This window comes from Quercus suber, unplaced genomic scaffold, assembly GCF_002906115.3.
Source record: "Quercus suber isolate HL8 unplaced genomic scaffold, Cork oak 2.0 scaffold_1040, whole genome shotgun sequence".
In the NCBI taxonomy this organism is placed as follows: domain Eukaryota; kingdom Viridiplantae; phylum Streptophyta; class Magnoliopsida; order Fagales; family Fagaceae; genus Quercus; species Quercus suber.
Window position 1 is genome coordinate 22,463 of NW_027070451.1, and position 21,010 is coordinate 43,472.

A 21,010-nucleotide genomic window follows, 5' to 3' on the forward strand; every position below is an offset into this window, starting at 1 on the left:
ATTTGAGGAATCTAGCTGATGATGATCTTACAATCCAAGATAAGAGAAGCATGATATAAACTACTATTATACTTCTCAATTATCCAACCAAACACAATTTTAGCAACTATTTCAATTTCCACTACTCCAAGATTGAAATTTCTACACATTATTAACCCTTTCCTTACGGCCCATAGCTCTGGATCAACGCTGATAGAGACCCCAATAAAACGAGTGAGCCTTTTATTTAAGCCCCATTATGGTCTTGCATAAGGCCCCCCCTCTATTAGCCAAACCCGGATTGCCCAAGGACCCATCCATATTCAACTTAACCTACCCAATTTCAGGTTTATTTCACCTGACCTTAATGACCTGAAATCAACTTAAGGACTTGATTTGTCCCTTATATTCGGCTGAATCCAATGAGCCTTTTGCATTACTATTAGTATTTAATTCTATTCATAGTGCATTTGTTGACCATCTGGTTGCCAATAACAAGTCAATTTCCAATACTATTATTTTGTATCCAATGTTTCACAGTAGTTGAACTTGAAGTTACTCTGATGGGCCTATATAGCTATACTACCCGTTTTTTCCCTTAAAATTTTTTGTTGAAGTTCAAAATAAGTAGCCCACCCTTCTCCATTTATGATACTCCAAGAAATTATAAGGTTAAGAGCAAAATCCTTTATCCATAGTCTTGTATCATCCTTTGTCATGCCCCTGCTTCTCCTGAACGTGATGAGCTTTTTGCAATACCATCAAAGTTTTATCCACGATTTTGTGCTTTCTAAGTAATTGTAATAATCCTATGTAATTTTGGGTGTTTGATTTGATAAAACCATTAGCTCTCTCTCTCTCAATTAATTCAAACTCTCTCCATATCAAAAATTAATGTTATAGATTAAAATCTAGGGTAAAATATAGTAATTACTCCTAAGATTTGAGATAATGCTAACCATATCCAACATATTTAAAATTTGATATATTTGGCTCCTAAGTACGTAATACCATTTATCACTTTAACTCTTTGTTTTGACCGCTTGACTGATAAATAACGTTAAAGCTAACTTATATGAAGATCAATCAAATCATTACAGCTAACATGAACAAATTTATTAACTGTATATTTGTATTTAGAGGCCAAATTTATCAATTTTAAAATGTCTTGGACTTGATTATCATTAGCCCAATCCTCAATAACAATTTATTGTATATTTTTACCCTAAAATCTATCATAGATCATAAATCTTATCCTACCAATTAAAATTTTGTCTTTTGAATGTTTTTCCAAAAAGAGGAAAGAAGGAAGGTAAAACTAAAAAGAATATAAGTTGGGAAGATCCCTTTGGTGCCCAAGTCAAAGTCATTTCATTAATTAGCCATTCACACAACAAACCTTTTATACCAATTCCGTCCACAAAAACAACATTCCCATAATCTTGCTCGTTAAAATCTTTATAGCTCAAATACAAATCACAAAAACCCCAGCTTGCTTCAAAATCCTAATCTCCCAAACCTTGTCACCTTCCTCATCTCCTCTACACTCCACTCCTTCATTCCGTTCCATATCCTCTAATTCTATCACTCTCTCTCTCACACAAAAACACATAAACCTCTCAAAAGTCCCACACCAAGCTTTTTAGCAGCTAAAGCCTTAAAGCGTACATATGTCCAAAAAAGGAGGAGCAACCTCGCTTCAAAAGGATGCCCCATGGAGGGCCTCTCCTTCTGTTAAACCCATACCCAAAATTCACCACTCCCCACTGCTCCGCCTCCCCCAAACTCCTCATTCAGACTATGCTCTCTCTGTCATGAAGGTTATATTTTTTGTGTGCATATTTTTTACTTGGGTGGTGTTGTTCTATAATGGGTTTTTGTTGATTTTTAAGTTTCTGGGTGTATTTGCAGCATTCTAATCCGATAGGAAATGGGTTAGCAATGGAAGCTATTGTGGAAGCCGCGGGACCAGAGTGTATTGTTCCAGGCCAGATTACACCCATCAAATTGCTTGGTCTCAAGGTTCTTCTTTTTCATCAGAAAGCTGTCTTTTTTAAAATAAAAAAAAATTATGTTCTTTGAATTTGAAATTTGGCGAATTTGTAAGTGGGTTCTTTTAATTTTTCATTGATTCGTACATGATTGATTTTGTTTGATAAAATCTATTTTGGCATATTTATGCTATGGAGATTTTTGTAGGTACCTGTGAATGTGAAATTGCTAATGACACTAAATTCAGGCAGTTCTACAATGTATCAAATACTAACTATCAACTGAGGCAAACGGACATCATTGTTTTTTTTTTTCCTATTAGCTTCTCTTAGTTGTGACAGCTTTATCTCGTTAAGGCTCTTGGTTGTGGTGAAATAATAGAATTTGTGGAAGGAACATCACAATACAACTTTGTGGTGAGCTTATCAATATGGTTACTGCGATACCTTAGATTGTGTGGATTTAATTGGATTAGATTGTATGAATGTTTGTTGCACTAGCATGTGTGTACAGACAGAAGTATGGAATTTGGCCTTTTTGAATGCACAAACAATGGACGGTAAAACAATTCTTAAAATCATAACACTAAAATTACATAAAACTGTCATGAGTCTGAACTGATTTTAGATAAATAAAAGTGGACCTTTATTGTAAGTCTTCAGAGAAATGGTAGCTGGGATAAACACTTATATTGTGTCTTCAAGTGTTCAATACACCAAATTTGCAATAGGAAAATTGTTCTACAGGTCGTGGTTCCTAGACATGAACTCAGATGATTTGAAGGTGAAAGTATTGGAGGGGAATTATATTACTGAAGTGAGAGGCATGAGTTGCACTATTGCTTGAGCATTCACCTTTTTCACTTTCGAAAGGAAAAATTTTAGTTATGGGACTAGATACATTTGTGCCAGGACATAATATCAATCTAGGACATAAGGAATTTCCTTTGGCCCTCATCCCTCGTTGTTCTCCTTCCTCATGGTGGTTAATTACTTCTGAAAAGGAACCAGTTGTGATATCAAGTGTGTTTTCCTAGCTGTTTACATTCTTTGGTAAAGGCAATTTGTGCACTCCTAAAACACATTAAACCTAGCTCATCCTTACACAACAGTCCCATTCATATCAACTGTAATAGAGAACTGAACTGGTCTTTATTCAAATTGCGTGCCATGCCCAGAATTTAGGACAGGAACAGGGGTTGAAAATGAGCATAGTGCACCATGGGCAGATGTCTCCGACATGATCTGTTAGGATTGAGAATGATTTGAGAGTATTGGTTTGTTAGTGGTAGATGTTAATAAAATGGTTGAAGGCCAAGACTGCAAGAATATTGTCTTCATTAGCTTGTTTCAGTATTGGAAACTTCAGCCATGATTTCATGTTAGGCGTTGTTTTGGAAGTAAGCGGCACAATTTGACTATCTACTGGTTGTTGGTGGCTAAAGGTAGACTATTTGTGACAGACTGATAGATTTATATTAATCCGTTATCTTCATTTTGGAACACTGTTGATCTCTCTCTCTCTCTCTCTCTCAAAATAAGATACTGATTTCTTTAATGATACTTCAAAAATGACTACCTTAGGTAACTTAGTGACGCTAAAGCAAGGATAATTCTAAGAGAGAGCATTCAAACTCAATAATTAACTTGTGTGGTCTTTTGATAAAACTTTGTTTGGCTTCCAGTGGAAGTTGTCTGTTCTGTCTCTTTTGAGTTTTTGTTTAACTTATCAATTTTGATTTTTGATATTGTACTATGTGACAAAGCATTATGAATGAGTTAGGTTTATGCTTGTATCTAATCTTATCAAATGGAAGGCTGTAGTTGCTTTCAATGCTCTCTGATGTTTTGGAGGGTATTTTCTATATCTAATGTCATGTTGGGTCTGAAATTAGCACGATTTTAGCATTTTACTCTTGTTTGCTTTAAATTTTGAAAATTGTTGTTGTTGTTGTTTTTTTTTTTTTTTTTTTTTTTTTTTTTTTTTTTTTTTTTTTTTTTTTTTTTTTTTTTTTTTTTTTTTTTTTTTAATAATTCTAAGAGAGAGCATTCAAACTCAATAATTAACTTGTGTGGTCTTTTGATAAAACTTTGTTTGGCTTCCAGTGGAAGTTGTCTGTTCTGTCTCTTCCTTTTGAGTTTTTGTTTAACTTATCAATTTTGATTTTTGATATTGTACTATGTGACAAAGCATTATGAATGAGTTAGGTTTATGCTTGTATCTAATCTTATCAAATGGAAGGCTGTAGTTGCTTTCAATGCTCTCTGATGTTTTGGAGGGTATTTTCTATATCTAATGTCATGTTGGGTCTGAAATTAGCACGATTTTAGCATTTTACTCTTGTTTGCTTTAAATTTTGAAAATTGTTGTTGTTGTTGGTTTTTTTTTTTTTTTTTCGAGATATTTTCCTTATTGTTAATTTCTCTTCTACTTATGGACAGGTATGGCCTATAGATGTTAACCTGAAATTTTTGGAACCAGTTGGACGAGAACTCAAGTCGCTTGGGAAGGTAAATTTTCTTGTTTTTAGAGTTGTTTCTTCTTTGTCTTAACTTGTTTACTTATGTTTTTGAGGAAAAAAAACACACACACACAAAGCTAAGTAATAGAATGTGAACTGCCAGTGCAATTTCAGGGGACTGTAATTTGGAAAGGACTAGATCCTTTAACTGATCTGAGGATTGAAAACAAGAGTTACACATAATCCAGGAATTTCAATTGCCTTACACTTTTTTGTTTTTGATAAGCTCAATTGGCTTAGACATAAGGATAGTATTCTTAATTTTACTAATAAATTTCATAAATATCAAGGACATTGTGAATGAAATTGTGTGTGTGTGTGTGTGTGTACTAGTAAATTATTATAATGTGTGCATGCTGGCAAATGCATGTATGGTAAAGTTGGTGACTAGTCTTTCAAGTCATTTTGGTGAAAAATATAAAACTGAAATTATTTTACATTTCTTGTGAAAGATGCTTCCAACTATGAGCAGCATTTTGTAGTTATTTTCATCATTGATTTTACAGTAGATAGGCAAGTCCAACAGATACCTTGTGCTTATCATCCATTCCTTGTGGCCATGTTCTTATGCAGTAATAGTGTAGGTTCTCATTGTTAGAAGTTTTGGTTTTTGTGTGTGTGTGTGTGTGTGTGTGTAGTAGTAGTAGTAGTAGTTAGTTGTTGGGAGAAATAAGGCATTCAAGCTTTTGTGGATCAAACATGGAATTCTGCTTTTCCAGTAGCGTGTGACAATTAATGTGGTCACTGGTTCCTTTGATGCAGTTCATGGATGATGCTGTCAACCTCATGAACAAATCATTTATAGATCGCTAGTGGCGTTTGGTTTTAAGAGGACAGTTGGCTGCACATTTCTGCTCGCAAGTTTTTGTTACTATTGTTGCAATGAGCATAAGGCTAGCCAGGCAGTTTGACTGTAAATAAGATCTCAAATAAGTTGTAGATCAGTTGCGGGTAAATTTATATGGCATGGTGACATTTAAAGAGGTTCTGTTTCTCCAATGTACTTTTGGCTATATATTTAATGGATGCTTTTCCACATAGATAATCTTGAGTAAGTATGTTTACTTGTTTTTTTTCCTCAAATCCATAAGGTTGAGTCAGGTGTAGAGTTTTAATTTTATTATTTTTCTAAGCGTTGAATAGTCTTTTGATTGATTCTTTAATATCCTCTTCCATTTCTAGCTTGTTTAGGAGGGGGAAAGAAAATGGAATGGAATGAATTTTTTGAAGTATATTATATTCTAATTTCAATCTATTCAACTTCGTTTGAAAGTTTATTGGGAATAAATGGAATATTCAATCCTTTAATAAAATGGAGTTGGATTATGCTTTCATCTCTATGTTTGAGAAATGGAAATTAAAAGTGAAAGGTATAATAATAAAATGAAATATTTCTTTTGTTTTCATTTACCTTTTTATGAACTCTCAAATACAAGAGAAAAAATATCATATTCTTTTCTCTATTGTATTCCTTTATGATTTACCTGTTCCATCCTATTCCATTCTTTTATAAACCTTTAAACATATCGTTAATATATGGATTGCTTTATAATCTTCAAAAATGTCATCTCATTCTGAAGATGAAATGGCAATTCTAGTCATTTAATATATAAATTGCAATTCCAGTTATTACGGAGTTTTGTTTAAATTCTTGATGTGGTACATCACTGGCCAATTTCAACTTCAAGAGTAAGCTCTTTGCTTGAGCTGAAAGTGCCTAATGGCCCTCAAGTCCCCAAATCCTCTTGTGGTAGGTTTCAGAGCATAACCAACTAGCAAGATGAAATCTTATTTGTTACACCACACTGAAGCTGAACGATCTACCAGAAAAGGATACAGATGCCAAAAAGAGTGAGTGCATGCACAAAGTACATGGTTAGGCTAAGTATGTGTGCGAGTGCGTGACTAAAAATCTTTGTTTTGGGTAAAAGGGCCAGAGCAGACTGCGGGACTCTTTGTTTTGGGTTAAAGGGCCAGAGCAGATTGCGTGACAAAAGGAAAACGTGAGGGAGATGAAGCAAGATGGTCCAGTGGGAGATACTTATTGCCACCCTAGTTTGGGCAGTTATGAGTTATAACTATCAGAGTTCCTTAACTATGGTCCATGCCTCAATACAAGAGTGGACTGAGATGGTCCGAGCTCACTTCTAATCAAAGAGCATGTCTATTGTTTTTGGCGGCCTGCTAAAGAGCCTGCATCTTTTCCATGTAATTTAAAAGCTAGAGAGAAATATATCAAATATCATCTTGATCTTGGTTTTCTTTTCTAACCTCATCCCTATCCTTACGCCTTTCTCGTTAACTATATATTTAATGGAGATTGAATTCCTGTCATTTAATAATGGGCAGACAAAGCTTATCTATGGACTTGCAAAAAGTATTAAGTGAAGAATGACGACTTTATAACTCAATTGATATCTTTTGGTGTTTGCAACAGAGATGCCTAGGATTCGAATCCCCTTCCCCTCTTCCCATTGTAGCTATCAAATATATCAAAAGAAGTGGAGAACCACTTTTGCATATAGAGCCAAAAATGGTCGTGCTGAAAGATAGAACTGGAATAAAATCATTGATAGATCGGTGGATGGTTTAATCAAGATGTTATTTGCATGTATAAATAAGTCAATGATAAAGTTCCCACCAACTAGTGTTGTCCACCTATGTTACCATGTAATAATTTCTGGTCTCGTCACCCTCTCTCTTTTTCCCGACTCCTTTGCCACCCTGTTCCTCATATAAAAAGACTCAAAACTCCTCTTGAGTTTGTTGCAAACGACAACGGCTTTTAAAGCAACAATGCAAGGAGAGAAATTGCGCAGAGAGACTTGGCACGAAGAGGAAGATGAGCTGCTCTCGACCTTTGTCACCCTAATGGGGGAAAGGAGGTGGGATTCCATAGCAAGGGCTTCAGGTATATATGTTTTATATGAATGAACAAAACAGATATTTGCTTGATGTCATAAACTAAGCTTATGGAGAACTTGTTCTTAATGCAGGTCTTAAGAGGAGTGGTAAGAGCTGCAGGTTGCGGTGGTTGAATTATCTTCGCCCTAATCTTAAACGTGGTCATATAAGCATCGAAGAAGAGCAGATCATTCTTCGACTGCATGAGCTATGGGGTAACAAGTAAGGTTTTTTAATTTGTTTTCCAATTTTTTAGTTAATGGAATTGGAAATCCCACATTTTAGAAATTATAAACAAGTTGAGAAATTAATATAACATAGTTGAGTTCTAATTTTTTTTTTTTGTAGGTGGTCAAGGATTGCTAGAAGGTTGCCAGGAAGAACAGATAATGAGATCAAGAATTACTGGAGGACTCATTTAAGGAAGAAAGCACAAGCACAACATGAAGGTTCATGCAATGCATTTTGTTCTTCTTCATGATATTATTGCCATTGGTTTTTTTCTAGATACTATGTTTTCTCCGCATTACTAACGGTTGTTTTCTCCACAGGAAACTTTTATTGCAAACTAAACAATGGTAAACAAGATTTCTTCTTTCAGAAAGGTGATATGAGTGGCCTAAACCATAACTATGAAAACCATGGGACTGCTGAGGACTTTTGTGGAACCACAGACGATTCGTTTGATGCTCTTGGGTTGTCAAAATTTTCATTGATTAGTTCTCCATATGAAACGCAATTATCAGATCCAATCTTAGAGTTTATAAAGGATCAAAGTGACATAGAACATCATGAGGGCTGTAATAGCTTAGAGTCTTGTTTTTGTTATCCGGCATTGATCCCAGATGATAGCAATATATGGGACTACGCTGGCTTCCTATGGAACATGGATTAAGCAGAAAGTTACTGTAATTAAATGTGAACATAAAGAACATTAAAAACTGTAAAAAAGTCATGTTTTGTATCATGCATTATACAAACTGCATCATGAATATTGTATCTATACTTGTTCGTATAATCTAGCTACATTTGCTAAAAATCATTAATTATGTAAATCTCAGTCTCTCTCTCTCTCTCTCTCTCTTGAAAGTTTAGGTTTTTACTTTCTTTTTTTCTTATAAATCCAAATACTTGTGGTAGGGGAACAAAATTGTATATAGATGAAGTTTTGTAATTTTATGGAAACCAAATAATCATTGTGGTCATAACATAACAGTGATGAGTAATGGCATATATAAGGGTGAAGAGTGCTCCTAGGTCCAATTCAACTTTCCCTAAAAGATAACCGATAGCAAAATAAAAGGTACCATTACAGCAAGCTTGACAGAATTCAACAAAATGTCTTGCATCCCGGAGGACACAGTAGAATTAACCATTATTGATTAAAGGATTGAAAAGCTTCTTTTATGCGTAAACATGGAAAGATTTGAAAGGTTTTTAAGCCATTTCCGTCCCATAAATGGAGATGGTTATGGGCTTTGACCAATAGAGACAAAATACTCATAGTAGAACAAAAACATGAGTTTATGATTTGGCCAACTCTAATCTACTCTCCTTTCATCCAAACTAGCCATTAGGTAGGACGCTTCAATTTTATTCAGGTAGCATAATTGAAAATATATATTAGACCTCCCCTTCTTTCTCTGTATTATGGCATCTAAAAGAAACATTATGAATTCATGGTTGTGTCAATTTTCTGCACAAACTGCAAGCAAAAAGGGATATCAATTAGCTGTCTATTAAATTTTGGAAAAAAAGAATAAATCTTTAGCACATCAGTCTAACATGTGTTGCATCAAGCATTTAAATTAAACTGTAAAGTAACACATTGAAACTCAAACTGTGTGTGATCAACAACTGTTATTTGCTTTTTCAAAAGTCACTAATTGAGCTATAAAAACCCTGCAATATAATAAGCTGATTGTGATATTGATGGAATACCAGGTTGGTCAAGTGCAAACAAAGGAACAAGATAATATTATCCATTTAGAAAGTAGAGCATGAGGTGGGAGCTTGAGAAGGTTAGATGAACTTAACCAAAGCCTCAGAATACGTCACATACTTAAATGTCACATTTTAGGGAAAATATCATACCTCCTGTTCCTCTTTTTCTTTAATGTCTTTCAGTTGGAAAATTATTGTGTAATTTCCGAATACCATAAATGCATATTTTCTCCTCTCACATGAATAGTAGGTCCCACTAATTAAATTCATAATGAAATCCACCATTCATATGAGAAGGGGGAGTACGTATTTAAGGTATTCCAAGAGTACTTAATAATTTTCTCTTTCAGTATGGCTACATTTGCTACATCACCTTCACTAAATTTAGCTAAACATTTTTTAGGGGAAAATTTAGCTAAACATAATTGTAGGGACTAGGGCCCAAAGTTGTATATTGGGTCTTGGGCTTTGTTCAAGGAGGCTGACTGGTTCGAGAACCAATAAATGGTAATGAGAATGTCAAGTTCAGAGTCCCATGAGTGAGATGCAAACAGAGAGAATAAGAAAGTTAGTCTAAGGAGGCTCACCTCCTCAGATGAGCAAAGCACAGATCAAATACATGTCTTATCATTCAAGGTGATCTTCCTAAATGTTCTATTGACAGGGATGCGTATGGCAAACGCACAAGAAGGAGGGAAGCTCAGAAATATATAAGGAAAAACTACTGCCACCACATTAAATGTTATGCAGCTAACTTTCTGGCCGCATTTATGTGGAGAAGACTCATGAACAGTGCTGTCTTGGCTATCCCAACTCATAAAGAGCTAAGGAGGGTGTCTGATAGGACAAACACTCAAGTAGTGACTTAGATGATCAACAAATGGAGGGCCAAGATCATGAAGAGGGAGATATATAATGTAAGAGACCCCTAGAAGGAATGAGATCAGGAAATCAAGAAAGAAACACTGTAGCAATCCAGAACCGGACTTGTAACCATACTTAAAAGCATTATATAAGAACCAGTCTCCTCGGACTCTGCCGAGGGCTTTTTTCTTCAGTTTAAATTTGTTTATTTTCACTCTTTTGTCATCAAGCCTACCTAACTTGTTGTTTAATTAACTAAAGCCCAGTTTTCTAACTCATTCTCTAAAAATTCATTATTTTGGGCTTTTTGGGCCTAAATCCATTCGTATTTTGGGTTAGGAATTCAAATCTGGTCCTTACAATTATCACTTAATTTATCCAATTAGATTGAATCGAGATAAAGTTAAGGCAACTACACTAAGGGTTCGTTTGGCTGGAAGGGTAAAAAAGTGGGGGTGAGAGGATGGAAAAGTGGAAATATGAAAAAGATTTTAATTTTTCTCATTTTTGTTTGGTTGGGAGTGGAAAAGTGGATGGATGGAAAAAGTGAGTATGTATAAATTTACTCATATATCCTTATGAAAAAATGATGATCAATTAATACAAAAGAGTGACAAAGAACCAAAAAATATCATGTCTAGTTAAATCCAAAAAAAAAAAAAATCCCATAAATGGAGATGGTTATGGGCTTTGACCAATAGAGACAAAATACTCATAGTAGAACAAAAACATGAGTTTATGATTTGGCCAACTCTAATCTACTCTCCTTTCATCCAAACTAGCCATTAGGTAGGACGCTTCAATTTTATTCAGGTAGCATAATTGAAAATATATATTAGACCTCCCCTTCTTTCTCTGTATTATGGCATCTAAAAGAAACATTATGAATTCATGGTTGTGTCAATTTTCTGCACAAACTGCAAGCAAAAAGGGATATCAATTAGCTGTCTATTAAATTTTGGAAAAAAAGAATAAATCTTTAGCACATCAGTCTAACATGTGTTGCATCAAGCATTTAAATTAAACTGTAAAGTAACACATTGAAACTCAAACTGTGTGTGATCAACAACTGTTATTTGCTTTTTCAAAAGTCACTAATTGAGCTATAAAAACCCTGCAATATAATAAGCTGATTGTGATATTGATGGAATACCAGGTTGGTCAAGTGCAAACAAAGGAACAAGATAATATTATCCATTTAGAAAGTAGAGCATGAGGTGGGAGCTTGAGAAGGTTAGATGAACTTAACCAAAGCCTCAGAATACGTCACATACTTAAATGTCACATTTTAGGGAAAATATCATACCTCCTGTTCCTCTTTTTCTTTAATGTCTTTCAGTTGGAAAATTATTGTGTAATTTCCGAATACCATAAATGCATATTTTCTCCTCTCACATGAATAGTAGGTCCCACTAATTAAATTCATAATGAAATCCACCATTCATATGAGAAGGGGGAGTACGTATTTAAGGTATTCCAAGAGTACTTAATAATTTTCTCTTTCAGTATGGCTACATTTGCTACATCACCTTCACTAAATTTAGCTAAACATTTTTTAGGGGAAAATTTAGCTAAACATAATTGTAGGGACTAGGGCCCAAAGTTGTATATTGGGTCTTGGGCTTTGTTCAAGGAGGCTGACTGGTTCGAGAACCAATAAATGGTAATGAGAATGTCAAGTTCAGAGTCCCATGAGTGAGATGCAAACAGAGAGAATAAGAAAGTTAGTCTAAGGAGGCTCACCTCCTCAGATGAGCAAAGCACAGATCAAATACATGTCTTATCATTCAAGGTGATCTTCCTAAATGTTCTATTGACAGGGATGCGTATGGCAAACGCACAAGAAGGAGGGAAGCTCAGAAATATATAAGGAAAAACTACTGCCACCACATTAAATGTTATGCAGCTAACTTTCTGGCCGCATTTATGTGGAGAAGACTCATGAACAGTGCTGTCTTGGCTATCCCAACTCATAAAGAGCTAAGGAGGGTGTCTGATAGGACAAACACTCAAGTAGTGACTTAGATGATCAACAAATGGAGGGCCAAGATCATGAAGAGGGAGATATATAATGTAAGAGACCCCTAGAAGGAATGAGATCAGGAAATCAAGAAAGAAACACTGTAGCAATCCAGAACCGGACTTGTAACCATACTTAAAAGCATTATATAAGAACCAGTCTCCTCGGACTCTGCCGAGGGCTTTTTTCTTCAGTTTAAATTTGTTTATTTTCACTCTTTTGTCATCAAGCCTACCTAACTTGTTGTTTAATTAACTAAAGCCCAGTTTTCTAACTCATTCTCTAAAAATTCATTATTTTGGGCTTTTTGGGCCTAAATCCATTCGTATTTTGGGTTAGGAATTCAAATCTGGTCCTTACAATTATCACTTAATTTATCCAATTAGATTGAATCGAGATAAAGTTAAGGCAACTACACTAAGGGTTCGTTTGGCTGGAAGGGTAAAAAAGTGGGGGTGAGAGGATGGAAAAGTGGAAATATGAAAAAGATTTTAATTTTTCTCATTTTTGTTTGGTTGGGAGTGGAAAAGTGGATGGATGGAAAAAGTGAGTATGTATAAATTTACTCATATATCCTTATGAAAAAATGATGATCAATTAATACAAAAGAGTGACAAAGAACCAAAAAATATCATGTCTAGTTAAATCCAAAAAAAAAAAAAATCAACAACAACAATAACAACTATCACACCCACAACCCAGAAAGAAAGAAAAAAAAAAAAGTCAACATGCCCACTCATAGCCCAGAAAATCAAAAAAAGAAAAATAAAAAAGCAACGTCCAGAAAAGAAAAAAAAAAAAAAGAAATGAACTAGACATGGACATTTTTGTCCATTAAGCAGCCTCATTTTTTTCTTTAGAGTTCTCTCCATTTTGGAAATAAAACTTTTTGATGGGTCTGGAGAGAAAATACATGGGCCTTACAATTTATTTTTCTTCCTCCCCACCCAACCAAACATACTCAAAAAAGTTTTTCTTCTCATTTTCTCTCCAAAATTTTTCATCCACCCTATTTCACGAAGTTCAAAATATAAGAATAATCATTACTCATTAACTCCATTAGAACTACAATATCTTTTATCCATATCCAATAACTAGTTTTTTATTTAATCCTTAAAGCATAGAAGTCAAAGTCTACAACAGCCAGGTGAGCCACCACAAATATTGGAAGAATGGATTATCTACCAACCATTCTTGGCAGTGGCGGCGCCACGGCAGGGGGACCACCCTGACCTGAAGAAAAAAATAATAATTTATATATAATAATTTTTTTTAACTTAAATACCCTTTTAAAAAAATTTGGGAACACCCTCAATTTTTTTTATGCCAATAAAATTAAATTTTGCTCCATTATTTGTTTTACTTTCAAGTAAAAAGAAAATGCCAAAAAAAAAAAAACATAGCAAGCACACCCTAGGGGAAAAAAGCCCAACATCTTAGGATTTGTTTTGATTGGGTTTGCCTAAGTTTTTTTTTTTTAAAAAAACCTCATCAACGACCAAGCTCCGAGCACATCGGCGCCTCTGCTTGGATTGCCTCAAACTCAAGCAATAGAGCACATCGGGCCTCAAACTCGAGCAACAACGACAAGGAGATTGGAGATCAGAATAGAAATTGCTTGGCTTGCCTCGTCACCTCGACCCTTGTCCCTCGAGTCCTCACCTCGACGTGCTATCGTGGCGCTTCTCCTCAAGCCTCAAGGTATTTTAGTTCTTTACTTCTCTCTCTTTTTCTCTATCAGTCTATCTCATCTAAATCTTACATCTTTGGCTTTGCTAATTGCTGTGCTTTGATCTGAGAGTGACTGAGTGAAAGCGAAGCTCTCTCTTTCTTTCTCTTTGAACTGAAATGAGATTCTCTTTATCTCTCTGTTTCTCTATATCTAAATGTCTAATTACCTTTGCTGTATAACTTTATTTGACATTTTGACTTTATTGATTTGTGAGTTTGTCGTTTTGTGTATTGTGTATTGTGAATTGTGAATTTTGTGTGTTGTGAATATTTTATATGTTTAATATTTTGTGGAATGTTGATTGGCTCTTGTGACTCTTGTCTGTTGAGTGAGTAGTGGATGGGGGCCGTGGGGTGGAATATTTGAATTGGGGAAGTGGATAGGTAGAGGCACTAAAGGCTGAAGGCATGCATAGGCAGTATAAAAGACAAAAAACTAAATTATGTTAGGCACTAGACAATGGGTTTGGCCGTAGATAATGCACATGAGGTGTGTGCTATTGCACATGAGGTGTGTGCTATTGCACAATAGAGTGTGTGCTAGACTGCTAGTAGTCAGTAAAAAAAAATAATGAAGCAACTAAATAAAAATAATTAATAATTTAATTAACCAATACATTATAAAAGACAAACAAATTAAATTATGTTAGGCAGTGGATTGAGCTGTGGATAATGCACAGTAAGTTGTGTAATTTATACTCCTTAAAGAATATCTTGAGAAAAATTTCTGGAGCCTTCTTGGCAATATAACATATATGGATTATCATATCAATGAGTAAAGAATCATTCTTCGAATTTATTAGTGTTTTCATTCTTTCTGTCTCAATTGGATAATTTCGAGGTTTTAGTTTGGTAGCTTGTGATACTTTAGATGGTGTGGATTTCATTAGATATGATCGTATATTTTGTGGGGGTGAGCTAATTCCCAACTCCCAAGATCTTAACTAATATATAAGCAATTATGATATATCTTATCATAGATGTGCCATTGTTTTGTGTTGAGAGTCTCGCGATCGCATTTACTTTTATTTTTTTGATAATTTGAAAGTCACAACAATAAAGGGGGAGAACTTGAACTTGAACATCTCCGTTGAATAAAAATCACAACTGAATTTCCTGTTATAACATAAAAGTGGGATGTATTTTATAAAATAACAAACATGACAATGCAATCAAAAGGGATAAGAAAGTCGAAGTAGAAGGTAACAGTGGCCCACTGCTTCCCGACCAGTCATCCGTGTAGTCTGGGCCTGAGTCTAAATCTGTTCCACCACCATTGGGTCCTGTACTCCACATTCCCAAGTTGTTGTCCCTGCTTATTTATACGTTAGAAAAATTTTGCTTAATTTCTATTCATTTTTATCACATACTTTAAGTCTATAATAGCTACGTCAATCACATTTAAAGAGTGCGAAAATCAGCACATAAGTCAGAAATTGTGTTGCAAGGATTGAAATTAAATTACATATCATACTTAAAAAAGTAAATACACACATATATATCAAATTATTTCACATTATAATAATATGAGGAAAAAAAATGATTTTGTTTTTTATTTTTCTGAAAATTTAGCCAAACATTGACAAAAAAAAGTAGATGTTAAATATATTAAATACTTAATTAGTCTTTTTTATAATGTTTTAATAAAATCATACAAAGATAATAAAAGTATGATACTTTATAATAATTTAACAAATATAAGTAATTCCTGTTGAATATTGTCTTTGGGCCTCTGCTTTCGGTTTTGAAATCAGTCCATCTAAAACAGGCATGGGTTAACATGCAACAACTTTGGGCCTCAACATAGAATTTGGGTAAAGCAGTCCAATAAAGACATACACTTTCTTTTTCTTTTTTTTTGGTGAAAACATACACTTTCTAAATTTTTTAGTTTCTTAGGGACCATATGTGACAATTGAACAGTAAAGGGAAATCATTATAATTGACCAAAAGTAAAAGTAAAAGAAAAAAAAAAGAGAGAAAAAGAAAAAGAAAAAGAAAAAGTGAGAAAAAAAGATAAAAGAAGAAATAAAGAGAAAAGAAGCAAAAAGAGAAGAAATTTACAAACCTGCCACCAACTCCAAGGGCGCCGGCATGCATAGTGAGCTGGTCAATAAGCACGGCTGATTTGGGCTCCACGCTATAAGCCTTCTCGTACTTAACCTCTACACCCTGACCTGAGGCCACAAATATTGCTCCGTTCACCATTATATCGCCGTCTGTCCTCCAATTCCATCCCTTCCATTTTCCTTCCTCCGTGTCCACTCGCTTCGTTATCTGCTCACATATGTAGGCAGGTTAAAAATTGTATAAACACATAGACCCATCATAGAAATTCTTATAACTCAATGATATTGTCTGATCTCCTTATTAGGAGAATAATATATCAAATCATCGTTCTCACTTATTATAACAGTTTAGGTTTTTGATCTTGTACATTGAGTGTTGTTGCTATATATGTTTAGAAATATTTGTATTTCATTAAATAATGTTTTGGAAAAAAATAATAATTTAAATATCAAAAAAATTGGTATTTATAATGAAAACGTCTAGGATTCAAATCACTCATCCTCAATTATCAAATTAGTCTAGAATTTGATTTTATTTAAATACAAAAACAAAAGGTAATAGTACCTCCTTGGCATTGGGATCAAGAGGAGCGGTGTAGCGATTGCCTTGGCTATTAATGGTAGGGTTACCACTGCCACCAATAGCATACATCTCCCACTGAGTATAATCATTGTTAACCACATGGATGTAGCCACGTCTACACCTTGGCATTCTCTGCACCAATTTTTCACCAAAGTGATTGAATGCTATGGTCACTTGCATTCCTGTGTCTGGCAAGTAGTCATCGCTGTGGCCCAATAACATCACCTCATTGTGATGCGAGAAATAATTGTTTGATATTGTGAGCCCTGTGGACCCCATAACTGCATCAATCAGCCCATCTTTGCAGTGTGAGAGGGAACAGTGATCTATCCATATGTCTTTCGACCCAAAGATGGAGATCCCATCGCCGTCTGATTTTGTGCGGTAGCCGTAGTGGGTTGGGCTCGACCGCACATTAGTATCGCCTGCAACATCGTTGAGGGAATAAATATATCATTTCAGGTTTGAAAGTTAGAATTTTACTTCCAACATTACTATGACACAATCATTTCTACACTATCGAATTATAAAGATCGACATCATTCCTATATACTATCGAATTATAATTTTTGAAAAAAAAAAAGAAAAAAAAGAAGCTAAAATGTAGAATTTATTCTCTATGTTTAGCAAAATTTACTTCAGTTTTCTAACTTTATTTTTGTTCATATTAGTTATTTTAGTTTTATGTTTATTCAATTAAAGTTTTTTCATTAGTTTCTGTTAAATGTTGTGGTTAATTGTTCAACTTTTTTAATTTAGTAAAATAAAAAAATTTAATTAATGATTGATAAATATTTTTCATTTTTAAAAAATATTTAATAGAAGTTGAGGAATAAACTTGATATTAAAGGACTTAAATAAAAGAAAACAAAACTAAATAACTGAAATGAATTGAAATTTAAAGAGTCACATTTGCATTTTAATTGCAAAAAATAAAAATAAAAATAAAAAATAAAAACAAAAGAGATTTTCATTACTGTAGTAATCAAGCCTTTATTAATACTACCGCGCACTTTTGGTGCGATGATCACTCTATAAATATAAATACTTGTAAGATGTGGAAAGTAAGGGTCATGGTTCAAATCTCCGGAAGAGAGTTTTACACACTTATATACTTAGATTAAATTAAAGTAAAAATTCTATATTGTATTAAAAACAAATAAATAAAAAATAAATAAATAGCCTTTATTAATAAGTTTGGTAGGAGTAGGACCCCCCCAATTCATAGGTCCCATTTAATGCATATTTGTCAAGTTTGGGTGTCAATCATTGCCCTACGGAAAATCCTTGGAGAAAGTAGAATATTGATATAGTAATGTGTTTGGCTAAAAGTCATCATGCTCAGTAACTAGTTTGAAATAAAATCGGATGGGACAAAAAAAAAGGTTTCTCAAAAAAAAAAGTTTGAAATAAAATCGCATGGGACAAAAATTGTTAGAGAGGTAAAAATTGTATTAGCCAAAAAAAAAAAGAGGTGAAAATTGTTGCTTTTACTGCCTCATGGTCACGGACTACTCATGATGATAGCAATGAATAATAAAAATATTTATTTGAGAATATTACAATTTATCACTCTTTTGTGTAAAAAGTTACTTCTATCCATGGAGCGGGAGATTTTTTTTTTTTTTTTTTTTTTTTTCATCATTCGCTCCATGGAGCGGACGTCTCGCAATCATATGATGATATGGATCTCACGTATTTGTGAGAAGCATGTTTCATTGAATGGACAAATAAGATAATTTTTGCTTTGATTTGAAATAAGATAGTTTGAGGGGAATTTTTCTTATTTTGTTTAATCCAAACTTTAAAAGCTCATATAAAAAATAGGTAAATTGTATTTCTCAATTTATTTTTTCTTTCTTACAAATTTTTTATTGTATTTCTTTTATAATTTTTTTTTTTTTATGAATATGTTGTTAATTGTTATGCATGCTGAAGGGTTACATTTTGCATCTTCATTTATATCAAACACATGAATTATGTGAATGATTTATGACACCTTATTGTCTTACCAAAATGCATGTAAAAATTAAAAATAAATAGAGAAACTACAGTTTTTTTTTTTTTTTTGGTTAAAGAAAAACTACATTATTAAAGACATGAAGTTTCTGTGAGTGATTTATGGCTTGTCTTACGAAAAAAGGAAAAAAAAAATCTTTCATTAAATAAATAATAAATAAATAAATGATCATTATGAGAATCTGAGAAACACTTTCCATTCGTTCACCAAGTGTGTAGGACAACAATATTTTCCACTTTGAAACTTCTCAAAAGGTCAAAAACTGTGGAATATTATCATCCACAAACAAAAATATCAGACTCAATGCAGATTTTGAAGAAAAAATACCAGAAAGAATTTTCTAACCTGACGGATGACAATGGTGGATATGAATGTTGTGTATAATGACATTGCTTATAAACTGGAGAGTAATGCACCCACCACCCACAATGTGCACATTAGCCCCTCGCCCATCAAGAGTCTTGTAGCTATTAAAGATGAGCTCCTGAGACAGCTTAATGAGCATGTTGCTAGGAAACACAATCCATAGAGGCTCAGTCTGAATCACTGCATATCTTAGCGTGCCTGGCTTAGGATTCACAGCATCATCGTCTGAGGAGTCAGTGACAAGGTAGAATTCACCATTCTTGCCACCGACAGCATATTGGCCAAACCCAATTGCACAATCTGCTAGTCTCTGCCTGTTGTTGGCCCAATTTGGGTCACATTTCCAACAGTCATCTATGGGGTTTCCTGTTTGGCATGTGGCCTGGTCTTTCTGAGAGACCTGTAGCATTTCCCTTCTTGCTATAGAAGCATTTACCTTCCTGTAACAAAAGAAAGAAACAAACTAATTACAACAAAAATCAAACTTTAGTCCTGACAAGGACAAACAAACTAGTTACTTAACATAAAAAGAAAAGAAACAAATTGAGGTTGTGACTTGAGAGCAACTCAAGAATGTAGTTAAAAGAAATGCAAAATGACCCAGATCTCGGAGGATAAAGTTGAAAAACACAAAATGCAGAACAACCCAGTACATAAAAACTAACGAAGTGAGTAGTAGTACACATTATAAGCCTAGAAAAGAGTTGGAAACAGAACCAAAGGCCTCAGAACTATATACCTGTGAACTTCTTGGACAACAGCTTCGGGGTTCGGATGTTGACCAGGAAGAGTGAGGTTGAGCATTGCTCTACCAAGTGGAGAAAATGAGCAGAGAAGAGATATTAGGACAATGCAGGTCCTTGGGAGCATTTTTAGCTGCAGAACCAAGTTTTGTGTTGCTTCACTATCAGAAATTTTTTTTCCTTTTCTTGTTCTAAAATGTACGCTCACCAGTTTTTAGTAAGCATTGTTTAAGATGAAAAATCTGTCATTAACAAGTAACAAGTTAAATGATACATAGTAATTAGAAATTAATTAGAATGTACAGTAGTGAATTAAGACGATGATCACTATTCACTAGATCTTCTCTCTCGCTTGCTCTGTATCACAGTAACCCTTATAATGCCGTTTCATTCCTCTTTTATAATCATGCTGCAGACTTTTAGGGTAACTCGCTATCAGTGGTAAAAGGAAAAGAAACACAAAACTGGAAAAGTGTATATACTGTAGCGAAACACTTTTCTATGAGAGTCCGATTGGTCTCGAGGATGCTTTTAATTACCTTTAATTTGGGTGAGTTTATTTTCATTCTCATTTAATATAGGTAAAAATGCAAAACTGACATTTTAACTTTCACATTTTTTCATTTCAGCCTTCTAATTTTCAATTTTGTCAATTTAGCTTTCGAATTTTCAATTTTTGTCAATGTAGGATTTCATTACAGATTAGTTAGTGACTGCCGTTAGACCCACTGAAACGACGCCGTTTTGCATATTGTTTTTTTTTGGCAAAAATCCAAAACTGATCCTCTAAGGGGGTGTTTGGTAAGTCTTATTAAACAACAATTTTCAGTTTTTAAACAACATTTTACGCATTTCAAAGCACTTTTTCATCCACGCGTATTTTCACAAATATTTTTAAATAACAATTTTCAGTTTTTAAACACATGTACCAAACAGGCCCTTAACATTTTTCATTTTAGTCCTCTAATTTTCAGTTTTATCATTTCAGTCCTCTACCTTTCAATTATTGTCAATGCAGTACTTTATTAAACCTCAGTTACCTGCTATGTTAAGTGAGCCAAAACAACTTGTTTTGATTTTTTTTTTTTTCATAAATTTCAGAATTAAAAGAAAATTAAAAATTGTTATATAAAAAAAAAAACATTTAGGGGAAAAAAACCCTAGGCTCCTGAATATGGATCAGACAACTCTCTTTCTCCAGAATATGCTTCTCCTCCACCTTATATTGAAGCTGTGGCACCTGAAACTGAAGGCGATGGCTTCTACTCTCCGCT

The 21,010-nt window shown here is 34.0% G+C and overlaps 3 protein-coding genes across 3 annotated transcripts; 2 read left to right on the top strand and 1 right to left on the bottom strand.

Moving 5' to 3' along the window:
- The first annotated feature begins 1,346 nt into the window (after nucleotides 1-1,346).
- On the top strand, nucleotides 1,347-5,537 carry LOC112022919 (uncharacterized). Its single transcript, XM_065769068.1, has 4 exons — nucleotides 1,347-1,799; nucleotides 1,891-2,001; nucleotides 4,413-4,481; nucleotides 5,255-5,537. The coding sequence occupies exons 1-4, from the start codon at nucleotides 1,650-1,652 to the stop codon at nucleotides 5,303-5,305; spliced, it is 381 nt and encodes a 126-aa protein (XP_065625140.1). The 5' UTR covers nucleotides 1,347-1,649; the 3' UTR covers nucleotides 5,306-5,537.
- Nucleotides 5,538-5,909: 372 nt separating this feature from the next.
- On the top strand, nucleotides 5,910-8,423 carry LOC112022918 (transcription factor MYB27). The gene is made up of 4 exons (XM_024055542.2): nucleotides 5,910-7,403; nucleotides 7,489-7,618; nucleotides 7,745-7,845; nucleotides 7,948-8,423. Exons 1-4 carry the CDS (start codon nucleotides 7,289-7,291, stop codon nucleotides 8,289-8,291), a joined length of 690 nt encoding a protein of 229 aa, XP_023911310.2. The 5' UTR covers nucleotides 5,910-7,288; the 3' UTR covers nucleotides 8,292-8,423.
- Nucleotides 8,424-15,026: 6,603 nt separating this feature from the next.
- LOC112032645 (probable pectate lyase 12) lies at nucleotides 15,027-20,244 on the bottom strand. The gene is made up of 5 exons (XM_065769065.1): nucleotides 19,733-20,244; nucleotides 18,973-19,433; nucleotides 16,590-17,032; nucleotides 16,024-16,232; nucleotides 15,027-15,267 (listed from the first exon to the last, which is right to left on the bottom strand). Exons 1-5 carry the CDS (start codon nucleotides 19,861-19,863, stop codon nucleotides 15,075-15,077), a joined length of 1,437 nt encoding a protein of 478 aa, XP_065625137.1. The 5' UTR covers nucleotides 19,864-20,244; the 3' UTR covers nucleotides 15,027-15,074.
- Between the last annotated feature and the right edge of the window lie 766 nt (nucleotides 20,245-21,010).